This window comes from Oncorhynchus tshawytscha, linkage group LG15 (genome assembly GCF_018296145.1).
Source record: "Oncorhynchus tshawytscha isolate Ot180627B linkage group LG15, Otsh_v2.0, whole genome shotgun sequence".
Classification (NCBI taxonomy): domain Eukaryota; kingdom Metazoa; phylum Chordata; class Actinopteri; order Salmoniformes; family Salmonidae; genus Oncorhynchus; species Oncorhynchus tshawytscha.
Window position 1 is genome coordinate 5579922 of NC_056443.1, and position 14046 is coordinate 5593967.

The 14046-nt window shown below is 41.7% G+C and overlaps 2 protein-coding genes and 1 long non-coding RNA gene across 11 annotated transcripts in view; 1 reads left to right on the forward strand and 2 right to left on the reverse strand.

Annotated features, from left to right (window-relative positions):
- Nucleotides 1–2487: 2487 nt before the first annotated feature.
- On the reverse strand, nt 2488–6585 carry LOC112214194 (tetraspanin-9). 3 transcript variants are annotated; one of them, XM_024372776.2, is made up of 8 exons: nt 6383–6582; nt 4515–4594; nt 4171–4362; nt 4009–4083; nt 3788–3889; nt 3545–3676; nt 2978–3061; nt 2488–2823 (listed from the first exon to the last, which is right to left on the reverse strand). In XM_024372776.2, the coding sequence occupies exons 2-8, from the start codon at nt 4575–4577 to the stop codon at nt 2752–2754; spliced, it is 720 nt and encodes a 239-aa protein (XP_024228544.2). In that variant the 5' UTR covers nt 4578–4594; nt 6383–6582; the 3' UTR covers nt 2488–2751. The 3 variants fall into 3 exon arrangements, with proteins under 3 accessions (XP_024228544.2, XP_042153926.1, XP_024228545.2); XM_042297992.1 differs by lacking the exon at nt 6383–6582 and adding an exon at nt 4801–4823; XM_024372777.2 differs by lacking the exon at nt 4009–4083 and having other exon boundaries at nt 6383–6585.
- LOC112214195 lies at nt 6554–9499 on the forward strand. Of its 2 annotated transcripts, XR_006078908.1 has the most exons (5): nt 6554–6680; nt 8684–8806; nt 8892–9012; nt 9110–9183; nt 9330–9499. It is a non-coding gene; the product is annotated as an uncharacterized LOC112214195 (long non-coding RNA). The 2 variants fall into 2 exon arrangements; XR_002948089.2 differs by having other exon boundaries at nt 9110–9499.
- A 3128-nt stretch (nt 9500–12627) lies between these two features.
- The window catches only part of LOC112215009 (endosome/lysosome-associated apoptosis and autophagy regulator family member 2), a 75411-nt gene continuing 73992 nt past the window's right edge, over nt 12628–14046 (reverse strand). For 2 of the 6 annotated variants that reach the window (XM_042297994.1, XM_042297998.1), the window contains 4 exons: nt 13811–13937; nt 13484–13662; nt 13200–13362; nt 12628–13131 (listed from right to left, as the gene is read on the reverse strand). In XM_042297994.1, the coding sequence (XP_042153928.1) occupies nt 13060–13131; nt 13200–13362; nt 13484–13662; nt 13811–13937 (541 nt within the window). In that variant the 3' untranslated portion in view covers nt 12628–13059. Of the gene's footprint in view, nt 13363–13483; nt 13663–13810; nt 13938–14046 lie in introns of all 6 variants that reach the window. The other 4 variants (XM_042297993.1, XM_042297996.1, XM_042297995.1 and 1 more) reach the window with 3 other exon arrangements.

Consider the following 14046-nt stretch of genomic DNA (forward strand, 5'->3'; position numbering starts at 1 on the left):
GCAGGTGTAGAAGCACGGTGGCTAGGAAAACTCCCTAGAAAGGCCAAAACCTAGGAAGAAACCTAGAGAGGAACCAGGCTATGTGGGGTGGCCAGTCCTCTTCTGGCTGTGCCGGGTGGAGATTATAACAGGACATGGCCAAGATGTTCAAATGTTCATAAATGACCAGCATGGTCGAATAATAATAAGGCAGAACAGTTGAAACTGGAGCAGCAGCACAGTCAGGTGGAAGTTGAAACTGGAGCAGCAGCATGGCCAGGTGGACTGGGGACAACAAGGAGTCATCATGTCAGGTAGTCCTGGGGCATGGTCCTAGGGCTCAGGTCAGTTGAAACTGGAACAGCAGCATGGCCAGGTGGACTGGGGACAGCAAGGAGTCATCATGTCAGGTAGTCCTGGAGCTCAGGTCCTAGGGCTCAGGTCCTCCGAGAGAGAGAAAGAAAGAGAGAAGGAGAGAATTAGAGAACGCACACTTAGATTCACACAGGACACCGAATAGGACAGGAGAAGTACTCCAGATATAACAAACTGACCCCAGCCCCCGACACATAAACTACTGCAGCATAAATACTGGAGGCTGAGACAGGAGGGGTCAGAGACACTGTGGCCCCATCCGAGATTATGGTAGTTCACACCTGTAACAGTACTAGATGATGATAATAGTTCACTCCTGTAACAGTACTAGATGATGATAATAGTTCACTCCTGTAACAGTACTACATTATGGTAGTTCACACCTGTAACAGTACTAGATGATAATAGTTCACTCCAGTAACAGTACTAGATGATAATAGTTCACTCCTGTAACAGTGCTAGATGATGAGAGTTCACTCCTGTAACAGTACTAGATGATGTCACACCTGTAACAGTACTAGGGGAGAGTTTACACCTGTAACAGTACTAGATGATGAGGTCACACCTGTAACAGTACTAGATGATGAGGTCACACCTGTAACAGTACTAGATGATGAGGTCACACCTGTAACAGTACTAGATGATGAGGTCACACCTGTAACGGTACTAGATGATGAGGTCACACCTGTAACAGTACTAGATGATGAGGTCACTCCTGTAACAGTACTAGATGATGTCACACCTGTAACAGTACTAGAAGATGAGATGACACCTGTAACAGTACTAGATGATGTCACACCTGTAACAGTACTAGGGGAGAGTTTACACCTGTAACAGTACTAGATGATGAGGTCACACCTGTAACGGTACTAGATGATAGTAGTTCACACCTGTAACAGTACTAGATGATGAGGTCACACCTGTAACGATATTAGATGATAATAGTTCACACCTGTAACAGTACTAGATGATGAGGTCACACCTGTAACGATACTAGATGATAATAGTTCACACCTGTAACAGTACTAGATGATGAGGTCACACCTGTAACGATACTAGATGATAATAGTTCACACCTGTAACAGTACCAGATGATGATAGTTCATTCCACCTCCCCTCAATTGAAGATGATGCTTTAGTAAACAGAATTGGAATTTGAACTGAGGGAAAAATGGCCAGCATTTTGACAGAATAAGCATAACTTTTATTGAACACATCACAGTAACTGGTTTTACAATAATAAATCCATACAATATAAATGTAATCCGTTTAAGGATTTCTAAGGCATGAAATCGAACCTCTTTCCCATTACTCTATTTTGTGTTCAAGCCATTCTATTCTGGATGACTGAGGGGTGTCCCTATTCCCATACACACAGTCCAACCCCCCTTCCTCCCCCACCCTTAGTCCCCCCATAACTGAACTAGGGCCAGGATTCAATCCGACTGCAGGTTGTCGACAATTCAGCTTTTAAAGGGAATTTCTGATTGAGCTATATGTAGCATTTGGGTCCTTCCACAAAATGATAATACTTTGGGCAGTTAAAATTGGTCAAAACAAACTCATTTCACATAAGCGGTTGAATAAAAAAATGACTAAGTGTCTTTTAAGTTACAGGGTTGACCATATAAGGGTTGAGGTTTTCATCTGAAATCAGCCATAAATCCACTTGTGACAGGGGGAATGGACACTTGTGACAGGGGGAATGGACACTTGTGTGCAACAGGGAGGGGAAAATAAATGCAAGCCTCACAACACGTTTGGCTAGAAATGTTTTAACAAATCCAATCTTTGGGTAACTAACGGGTATGACGTGTTATAATCAACACGCTCAGTTTAACCATATATATATATATATATATATATATATATATATATATATATATATATATATATATATATATAAAGAGTCAGGTTTACGTAACAGGGTTGGCCTTAAAATGAGGGGAAAACAAATGAAATCGCATAAATAAATAATAACCTTCAGAAAAAACTGTCAAAAGCAACAACATAACTAGTTCAACTTTTTACAGTAGAATTTCAATGATGTTGAAAACATGGAGGAATTTTGGGGTGAAGTTGGTTGAAATCTTCCCAGAAGTCGGAAAAACATAACGAGGGACAATGTCCAAATGCTGATTGTTGGCACTTTATTTGTGGAATAACCCATTTACGGTGCATTGTTGACAAACCGCGGTCGGATTGAATCCCAGCCAAGAACACTGATTATAATGATAAAGATGATAATTAAAAAACAATATTGCCTTTGTGCACAAAATGATACAAGGGTGTATAAATACAAAACACTAAATAAAAAGCTGTTTTGTGGCATGTGTGTGTCTTTTTAGAGTATAATTTTGTATACAAGTAATGGGTCTCAAACTGTGTGTGTGTGTTCTAAGCTTCGTACTTCTTCCCGGATCGGTGGATCTGCTGGTACAAAGTCATGGAGAAGGCCATACCAAGGAGCTGCAGACAGAAAGTCACATCAATCACACTGCAACATCATTACATGTACATCTGTATGTCTTCCTGTATGTGCACGCACACACACACACACACACACACACACACACACACACACACACACACACACACACACACACACACACACACACCTTACCTGTATGACCAGAACACACATGGCGATGGTTCCCAGCAGGTGTTTATTGTCATCCAGCCACTCCTCCACCTTCTCATAGCAACCCTGACAAGAGAGGAACATACAATTCTGAGATGTGAAAAAGGACACTCCTACACATGCAGATACACACACTCCCTGATGGGAGGGAGAAGATCAGACACACACTCCCTGATGGGAGGGAGAAAATCAGACACACACTCCCTGATGGGAGGGAGAAGATCAGACACACACTCCCTGATGGGAGGGAGAAGATCAGACACACACTCCCTGATGGGAGGGAGAAGATCAGACACACACTCCCTGATGGGAGGGAGAAGATCAGACACACACTCCCTGATGGGAGGGAGAAGATCAGACACACACTCCCTGATGGGAGGGAGAAGATCAGACACACACTCCCTGATGGGAGGGAGAAGATCAGACACACACTCCCTGATGGGAGGGAGAAGATCAGACACACACTCCCTGATGGGAGGGAGAAGATCAGACACACACTCCCTGATGGGAGGGAGAAAATCAGACATTTTTAAACAAACACAAACTGACCTGTGTCCAGAACTGGTTGGTGGCATTGCGCCCACAGTCCTGGTAGATATTCTGGCAGCAGTGGTCAGGAACCACCTTCTCCTGCAGGGCAGTGTGCCAGTCTGTGTACACATTCACCCCACAACATTGCCACTGACAGAGAGAGAGAGGAGACAGGGTTACATATTGCACCTCTCCCTTGATGGAATGCTATGCTATTAGTGTGGGGTTGTATGATAGATCATTAGTAGTTAGGTACCGTACCTCTGTCTGTATGGTGTTCCAGGCGTTGCGGAGGCCCGCGTTGTTGTTGGTGCTGTACAGAGTAAGTCCCTCTTTCAGGTCCTGTCTGGCGTTCTCACTCACCTGCACACAGTGGATCATGAGAAATGTAGGCAGAGGCACAGAGCACTATGAGAACAGGAACCATAGGTGGAAGGATAACCAGGGGTTGAATTGACAGGTGGCTTCTATGGGAGTCTTACATTGTCTGTGTATACGAAGAACAGGATGAGTAGGATCAGCTCCACCAACAGAATAACCAACAACGTGATGAAAAACTACAGGGAACACGAGAGAAGCAGGTGAGGTTGCCAATGTGCCAAGCAATGTAGTGTGGTGCATTGTGGTTAGTGTTGTTCACTCACACTCAGCAGCAGACACTTGTTCTCCTTGATGGCACCCAGACAACCCAGGAAGCCTGTAACCATGATGACAGCACCCAGGGTGATGATGAGGTTGGCAGCAGAGATGGAGGGGAAGGATGGTGATAGGGTGGCAAAGCTGCCCTGGGACACAGACAACCACACTCCCACACCCAACAAACCACAGCCCCCCAACTGAGAGGCAGAATAAAATATAAATACATGAGTGTCATTACTCTAATCAATATTATACATTTAGTATATTATGATTTAATAATAAAATAGAATTCAGAATCAGAAGATCAATTTGTTTGAAAATGATGTGTGCAGTGAGTTTATTCACCCACCCAGAAGAGCAGGTTGAAAAGGAACAGCATGTATTTGATGCAGCAGAGGCAGCTGCGAGCCATGGTGAAGCTGTGACGATCTGCAAATAAAAAGGGCAGTGTTTATTATGCAAAACTTTTGTGAAGAATTTGTTCGTTTCTCCCTTGCAAATTATCAGCAATCGACTACAATTCAAATGTGAATATCTATATTACTTCAAACACTGCTCGAACTTGTTTCCTTTAAGCCGTTACAACCGAGTGTATTTCCATAGGTACTACAGGTAAATAGTAATACTGCACTCACCTCACTTGCGAAACTCTTGTAATTCCTCAACAAACCACCAGTGCAGCGTTAACAAAGTAAACAAATCAAAACTCGCAGGTTTAGAAGGGTTGGTTGTTTTGCTACAAAATCAACGCTTGCACAACTATAGGGCAAAACACACGGGGTTGGCTTTACATTGCTGACAACATGTAAACTCTATTTCGAATTTAATGTTTATTAAAAACAGAAATACATGTGCACAATGAGCACTTGTTGTCTCTCAAATACATCGTTACAGTTGTTGACTAGCTTGCGAATTTGGGCCATATTAGCATTGACATGAAATCTGTCAAAACAGGACATGGTATCAAGAACAAGCCACTTACGATTCCCCACATGGCACTTCTCATTCTTGCAAGCAATCTGGACATCCAGAATCACAACACACTGACTTCTGCCCCCCATAGAAACGCGCACATTTGTTTTCGTGACATTTCCAGCTAACCCATCTATTAAAACGTCATGTTCTTTTTGCTTGTCCCTGTAAAAAAAAACACTTCGTTGATCTCTTGAGGGATTACAACAAACGAGGGCCTACATTTTCCCAGGTGAATGTACAGTTTGACAAAGATTATTAGCTCCTATCCATCTGTTTGACATTTACCTGTGAAAATATTACCCCGCTTGTAATTCTTCAACGGAACCACAAGAGGGCAGCGTTTGCTCAATAATTAAAGTGACTGAGGACTAAAGCAACGTTTAAATAATTGTGTAGGCTATTCAGTTCACTCCTGATATAAAAGTGCTTGTGAGCGTCGTATTTACGAGCACAACGCCAAAACCTCCAGATAGCCCCGGAGAAATAACAGAAAATGCATTTGAAAAACTAAAGAACATAATGAACAGTGTTTTGATTTAGTCACTTATTTCCTGGGAAAGTGCTGCCCCCTTGGGGTTGTGTTGGGTAATGACAATTGATACTATTTGAACATGTCAATTGTTCTCAAAATTCAGAATGATTAAATGTAATTTCCTTCTCTCTGAATAATTTTACCACTTAGATGATGCCGTCGAGCTTTCACACACACAACTCTTTCATGTAGGCCTGCTGTTGTTCTATGTAGTAGTAGTTATGTTTTTCTGGAAATGATTTTCTGAGCCAATCACAGTGGACACACACACAAAGAGCGAGAGATAAATCTACCATCACCTTTAGGCCAACTACAGAATAATAAATCACAGATTGCACTCCCCCTTCATCGCCACCACAGGAAGTGACATTTGGTGAGGATCGAGAAAGAAGCATTGTTGCTCGCTCTGGAATGTGTTGTTACTGTTTGAATCTGATAGTGTTATGATGTAACTTCTGTTCAAAGAAAATGTCATCATTGTTTAGCAGCCAGGTCCAATGGTTTTGGCTACACCTCTAATTTAATTCGTTGACGTTGTAAACAGATAACGTTGGTCGTGCGTGAATCTAACATAATTTACAAGTATATATTCTCATATATTTTTTTAGAAAATTACGGACTGGATTTGATACCCAAAACTGCTGGGATGATTTTAGATTTGTCCTAAACAGCATGGCCGGAGTATCCAGACCAAAGAGATGATTCCGTACCGTAACTGTGCCAGCTCGAGTTCAGCTCATCCTCATTTCAACCATCTCCTGACTACTGCGACCGACCTCTATCCGGTTTTCCAGCGTAGAATCCGCGATAACGCAAAAGTTAAATCTGATTGTATTCTTTTTGTAGGCTATATTTAAACTTTCCTGCTGTCGTCAATGAATCACATGCGAAGTATTTTCTCTCAGAAGGGCGGAAACTGGTCTGGTGGCGGGGAGGAGTTACGTTTCCGAATGGAACTGCAACGAGAGTATGGGACGTCCTGGGAGATAATGGATTTATTTGATCGAGGTAAAATTTCAATAGCTCTTTAACCATTACTCCTAAAAAAATATTATAATAATTTTAAAAATAACATTTACTCCTGAAACTTTCCAAACTGGTTGTAGCTAACCCGATGGCATAGACACACATTGCACACATTTTGTTGATATACATCTCGCACTATTTTAAATTATTTATTTACATTTTTGAATTTCAATAACTCTTTGGTCATATGACCTACTGACTTCTAACAAGGTTCAGGAAGTACACTCAGTGGCCCTACACAGTGCATACCCTTTAGTTTGTCAATATGAATCTGACGCGTTTTTTACATACATTTTTCAAACGTTCAAATGTTCAAATTTTAAGTTCCTTGGTAATGTGACCTACTGACTTCAAACAAGGTTCAGAATGTCCACTCAGTGGGCCTACACATTGCATACCCTTTAGTTTGTCCATTTTCATCTCATGCAATTTTACATGAATTTTCAATGTTTCTAATTTCAATAGCTCCTTGGTCATGTGACCTACTGACTTCAAACAAGGTTCAGAATGTCCACTCAGTGGGCCTACACATTGCACACCCTTTAGTTTGTCCATTTTCATCTCACAAGATTTTACATGAATTTTTCAAATTCAAAGTTTCAACAGCTCCTTGGTCATGTGACCTACTGAGACTTCAATCAAGGTTCAGAATGTCCACTGACTACCCTTATATAGTCAGTGGACTATAGTTATTCCATTGTACTGGATCTAATACATTCTAGCATTTTACATACATTCATAAGTGTAATAATGTTTTATGACATACTGTGAAAAACTCTCTTGGCTGCTGGCTCTGTCACTTTCAGACATGCATAGAGCAGACTAAAAGGGGACAGTAGCTCTTGACTTGAACCCCAGGGGTTCTCTGTAAAGAGAGAGTAATCCAAAAGGCACAGACACACCCCTTGACTTTCAATTGGCACCCTTGACCTGTATGTATTCTCTCCTGATTGGTCTCTGTGGTGCTTAGTCAATAGGAACTCCGTTGCCGGCCCCATCATAACGTTTTTACACAGTCTAGCAGTCTGACTAAAGTGCCAGAGGTATGAGGACAGACATCCTCCTTTTTCTTCATGGGAACAAATATTTCCTAACACTTTGGATCCTATTCTTGGACAGTTAGGAGACACAATATGTCAATGCCAATTTTTTAATTTTTAAAATATTTTTTACAAATTACTATACATGAGTAACCTCAACCTTGTGGGTGTTTGGGCCAACTCAATTCTACCACTGACTAGTCTCTCATGCCCCTATGAATGGGGACACAGGGCAATAGTCTTTCATCTAAACCAGACCTTTTTTTACTGGAGTACACTCATTTTAATCGGGGCTCTTTCCTTGACACACAGTAACAGTTTACCAGATAAGAAGTCAAGTTCAGAATATAGATTGTAGTAAGGGTTATTACGTCCTGTGCTGGTCCCATTGTCATATCCCTTCTGGATTCTGAGTGGTAAAATCATAGCTGAATAATGCCTCTATGAATGTGTATACTGTATGTGGGAATGTCTTATGTCCGTCCTGCATGTAGTGTTGGTTCATGGAATATTCCTCAACTGCATCTATCATAAATTGTATTATGTTCAACAACTGACATTTTCAGATATTATTTTGACTAACACACTTTGGTGTTTACAATTCATTCTCTATTGTCATAGACTTGGTGGGCACTGTCACCTGTGATCTTTGTGATATGACTTTCTTTAAGCACGTACTGATGAAACGGTCACTTCCTGTTTTTTTCTTAAAGTCTACAGACGCTCTACATGTATTCACTCTGTGATGGGGCTGGATCCTATATGCTACTTTTATTGTTCTCCTGTAAATGTTTCATTGCCTATAATTTAGGCTGTGTGCAGAATGGGGCATGAAGGAAATGACCTCTATTAGATTATAGTGATAAGGAAATCAGCATACAGTTTTGGCCTGTGTATTCACTTCTCTATAACTAATCAGTATTCCATTATGTTTACATAAAAAAGAGAATATTTCAAAATGAGAAGATCCTGCCATGGAAAGATGACTGGTTGGACATAAAATGGAAATGAGAAGTAACTCCCACCATGCAGCAGGACACCTTCAACTGCAGGGTCTTTGTAATGCAGGTTTGATAGTTATATTTTCGATAATGAATGGTTAGCTGTTATGTGACAATTATGTCAAAAACTCTATTTTATTTTTTTGGTGTAGATGGCCAAGGAAGTTGCACAGAACTTCTCCAACATCCCCTCCCAAATTGATATAGAACCTTCACAAAAACACATGGAGCAACTGTGAAAAGAAATGGCTGAGGATATACTAAACATGTCTGGTATGTAATGAGATTTAATTCAAAGTAAATGTAAATTCTTTATTTTTATGATGTCGTGTGGGACAGCCATCTGTTCAGTTCATGTCTATCATTTCAGAGTTCAACAAAGCCAATGACTGCTTCATGTGTGCCACTGATAAAGAACCTGGATTTGGCCCAAAGACTGACTGGGTTAGTAACTTTATCTAACATGTTTATAATCTTTTGAAAACAGTGTCGGCATGTAAGACCATTTATGATATAACACAATGGATGGCTAATTCGTCATACTGCATTGAAATGTGATATTATTTATAACGTGTTACGTTTTGATTTAGATTGAATGTTTTGCATGCCAAAAAGAGTTCAACAGAGTGAAGAACATCAACTGGAAGTGCTGTCTTTGTTGTTGTAAATGTATGCTATACCCCATCCACACTGAAGAGGCTCTGACATGTACATCAACCAGGGATAATGTATGCTATACCCCATCCACACTGAAGAGGCTCTGACATGTACATCAACCAGGGATAATGTATGCTATACCCCATCCACACTGAAGAGGCTCTGACATGTACATCAACCAGGGATAATGTATGCTATACCCCATCCACACTGAAGAGGCTCTGACATGTACATCAACCAGGGATAAAGAGAAAGTTAACACTATTAAATGTTTTGTACTTATTTAAAGTAAAGTGTCTGTTAACATGTTGGAAAAGTTTAAAGGTCAATTTTTATTCATTGATTTTCTGGCCACCTTTACTGTGGTTACATTTTCAGTATACAGTGGGGCAAAAAAAGTATTTAGTCAGCCACCAATTGTGCAAGTTCTCCCACTTAAAAAGATGAGAGGCCTGTAATTTTCATCATAGGTACACTTCAACCATGACAGACAAAATGAGAAAAAAAATCCAGAAAATCACAATGTAGGATTTTTAATGAATTTATTTGCAAATTATGGTGGAAAATAAGTATTTGGTCACCTACAAACAAACAAGATTTCTGGCTCTTACAGATGTGTAACTTCTTCTTTAAGAGGCTCCTCTGTCCTCCACTCGTTACCTGTATTAATGGCACCTGTTTGAACTTGTTATCAGTATAAAAGACACCTGTCCACAACCTCAAACAGTCACACTCCAAACTCCACTATGACCAAGACCAAAGAGCTGTCAAAGGACACCAGAAACAAAATTGTAGACCTGCACCAGGCTGGGAAGACTGAATCTGCAATAGGTAAGCAGCTTGGTTTGAAGAAATCAACTGTGGGAGCAATTATTAGGAAATGGAAGACATACAAGACCACTGACAATCTCCCTTGATCTGGGGCTCCACGCAAGATCTCACCCCGTGGGGTCAAAATGATCACAAGAACGGTGAGCAAAAATCCCAGAACCACACGGGGGGGACCTAGTGAATGACCTGCAGAGAGCTGGGACCAAAGTAACAAAGCCTACCATCAGTAACACACTACGCCGACAGGGACTCAAATCCTGCAGTGCCAGACGTGTCCCCCTGCTTAAGCCAGTACATGTCCAGGCCCGTCTGAAGTTTGCTAGAGAGCATTTGCATGATCCAGAAGAAGATTGGGAGAATGTCATATGGTCAGATGAAACCAAAATATAACTTTTTGGTAAAAACTCAACTCGTCGTGTTTGGAGGACAAAGAATGCTGAGTTGCATCCAAAGAACACCATACCTACTGTGAAGCATGGGGGTAGAAACATCATGCTTTGGGGCTGTTTTTCTGCAAAGGGACCAGGACGACTGATCCGTGTAAAGAAAAGAATGAATGGGGCCATGTATCGTGAGATTTTGAGTAAAAACCTCCCTCCATCAGCAAGGGCATTGAAGATGAAACGTGGCTGGGTCTTTCAGCATGACATTGATCCCAAACACACCGCCCGGGCAACGAAGGAGTGGCTTCGTAAGAAGCATTTCAAGGTCCTGGAGTGGCCTAGCCAGTCTCCAGATCTCAACCCCATAGAAAATCTTTGGAGGGAGTTGAAAGTCCGTGTTGCCCAGCAACAGCCCCAAAACATCACTGCTCTAGAGGAGATCTGCATGGAGGAATGGGCCAAAATACCAGCAACAGTGTGTGAAAACCTTGTGAAGACTTACAGAAAACGTTTGACCTCTGTCATTGCCAACAAAGGGTATATAACAAAGTATTGAGATAAACTTTTGTTGTTGACCAAATACTTATTTTCCACCATAATTTGCAAATAAATTCATTAAAAATCCTACAATGTGATTTTCTGGATTTTATTTTCTTCTCATTTTGTCTGTCATAGTTGAAGTGTACCTATGATGAAATTTACAGGCCTCTCTCATCTTTTGAAGTGGGAGAACTTGCACAATTGGTGGCTGACTAAATACTTTTTTGCCCCACTGTATGTATTGACCAGCAAACCCACTGCAGTCTACCTCACTAGCTCACTCTCCATCCCTGCTTTGGACAATTAATAGCATGACTCTCGTACTTTGCCCTTTTCCATTATGGTTAATATTAACGATGAAAGGAGATATTATCTGTCTCTCTCCTATTGTGTACCGCTGTTAAATACTGTGGCAAAATAAAACACAGAGAAAATAAGTACTTAGAACTACCAATTATTATATATAAATATTAAAGAAAAGGGTAAACACATCACTGGACTGAACCCCCTAATTGTCAAACTAATATTCATGTACAACAAAACAGAAGATACATCATTAGAGTTTATGCAATATGGGTGTTTATCCACTGCACACTTCTTAGGTGTGTAATTGACATGACCAAGGAGCTATTGAAATGTAAAACTTTGAAAAATGTATGTTACATTGTGTGATTTTACAGTACACAAACAAGAGTGTGCAATATATAAGGCTAGTTCGTGGACATTATGACATTTGTTTGAGTCTAGTAGGTCACATGACCAAGGAGCTATTGAAATTTGAATGTAAAAAATGTTTGTACTTTGTTTACGCTCCCTAACTAATTCAATTAGGAATATAAAATGCTGCCCACATTTCCACATGTTTATTAGGTTTGGAGAGAAAATGAATGCCCAAATTGTGAAAATAAGACCTGTGCAATGTTGTGCTCAATTGGTTTGAAAGCTATTGAGGTTTGAAAGCGCAAATAGCCGTCAAATATCCAACAAACTGGTCTAATTCTACAAGACATGGTATTCTCAGGAGTATTCCAGGCCCCATTAACTATTGTTGTATTACTATTATTATTATTATTATTATTGGTTTGAAGAAATCAACTGTGGGAGCAATTATTAGGAAATGGAAGACATACAAGACCACTGATAATCTCCCTCGATCTGGGGCTCCACGCAAGATCTCACCCCGTGGGGTCAAAATGATCACAAGAACGGTGAGCAAAAATCCCAGAACCACAAGGGGGGACCTAGTGAATGACCTGCAGAGAGCTGGGACCAAAGTAACAAAGCCTACCATCAGTAACACACTACGCCGACAGGGACTCAAATCCTGCAGTGCCAGACGTGTCCCCCTGCTTAAGCCAGTACATGTCCAGGCCCGTCTGAAGTTTGCTAGAGAGCATTTGCATGATCCAGAAGCCATTATTATTAATAATAATAGTAATAATGTGTAGCCTAACAGAACTGCACACAAATACAAACATGGCCCCAAAGGCAAGTGAGAATTTAATAAAGATAAATCATAACACCACTAATAATTATAAATACTTTGGACATGACTGTACAGATAAACTCCAAATGACAATACAAAATATACAAAAACAGTGACAGTTTCTTTCATTTGCAGCCCTTCAATATCCATGGCAATACGCATGGTTGTGTTCCCATGTGTGGTAGGGTCTAGGGTGGGGAGCCAAACCACTTTCCAGTTTCAGTCAGAATCATGGGAACAGGTACCTTTGCAAAGGAAACTGGAGCAGCTGGAGCCATGATGGAGTCCTCAGGAATAAGCAGAGTCCAGGAGACATGAAGAGGAGTGGAACTCAGTGCCAACCCTACCAACTCTTGCTTCTTCTTTCTCTATTTCCCTTTCTCTCTCCTTCCTTCCTTCCTTCCTTCCTTCCTTCCCTCGTTGTTACCCCCAGACCCATCTCTCAGACTGGGATGACTTCAGCTGTACCGACTCACTGCTGTCTCCCTCCCTCTGCTGAAGGATAGAGATAGACACAGGGTTAACACACACACACACACCACACACCACACACACACACACACCTTGTTGGCGATGGCCCTGAGCTTGCCGAGCAGTGAGGGTTTGTGGGAGTAGACCACGTCATCCTCAGGCTCCTCCCCCTCGGCGAGGGCACAGCTATCAGCCACCGGCAGCTCACACTCCTTATTGGCTGACATCACCAGCCGAGAATACTTATACTCCAGCCTGACAGTGGGTGCCACAGTGACACAGAAACACACAGGACACAGAGATGCAGGAGTCAGGAACGTTGTACTACAGCCTATGGCTAGGATGGTTATTTGATTAACAGGTGTCAGTCAATCACCTCTTGTTCTTTTTCCAGAAATAGCAGGTGAGAGAGATGAGCAGCACAGCTAAGAAGGCCCCGCCCCCTACCCCCACCTTTAGCCATAGGGCAATGGCCTCGCAGGGGGCGGAGCTCTTAGCTGGCAGGGAAATGCCTTTGATGCATAGTTTTGGCTCATTCCACACAGACAGAGTCTCCTACAGAGAGAGAGAGAGAGAAGGCAAGGGGGAAGGAGGGAGAGAGAGTAGAGAAGGCGAGAAACTAGGTTCAATTAAAATACCAAGAGGTGAAAGTAAGAGTAGCATGAGTGTGTTAAAGGAGATGAAGAGAGAGGGAACAGGTTACCTGGGCCCCTCCCTTACAGGCTCCCTCTATCTGGTGATAGTCATCCTGGGTGCAGCGGGGACAGGCGCTCCCACTCTCCCACAGGAAGTGAAACGTACAGCCGTCACACGTACCTGCAGGGCACGCACTGCGCGCACACACACACACACACACACACACTAATGAAAATACACAAACATTTTCAGCTGAGGATAAATGTAGAAAGATGAGCTCAGATGAAAATACACAAACGTTTT

Coding starts and splice junctions, on each gene's coding strand:
- LOC112214194 (XM_024372776.2), bottom strand. CDS start 4,577: ATGGCTCGCAGCTGCCTCTGCTGCATCAAATACATGCTGTTCCTTTTC. Junction 3,890..4,008: donor TCTTCGTATACACAGACAAT/GTAAGACTCCCA, acceptor CACTGTGTGCAG/GTGAGTGAGAACGCCAGACA. Junction 3,062..3,544: donor CCAACCAGTTCTGGACACAG/GTCAGTTTGTGT, acceptor CTCTCTTGTCAG/GGTTGCTATGAGAAGGTGGA.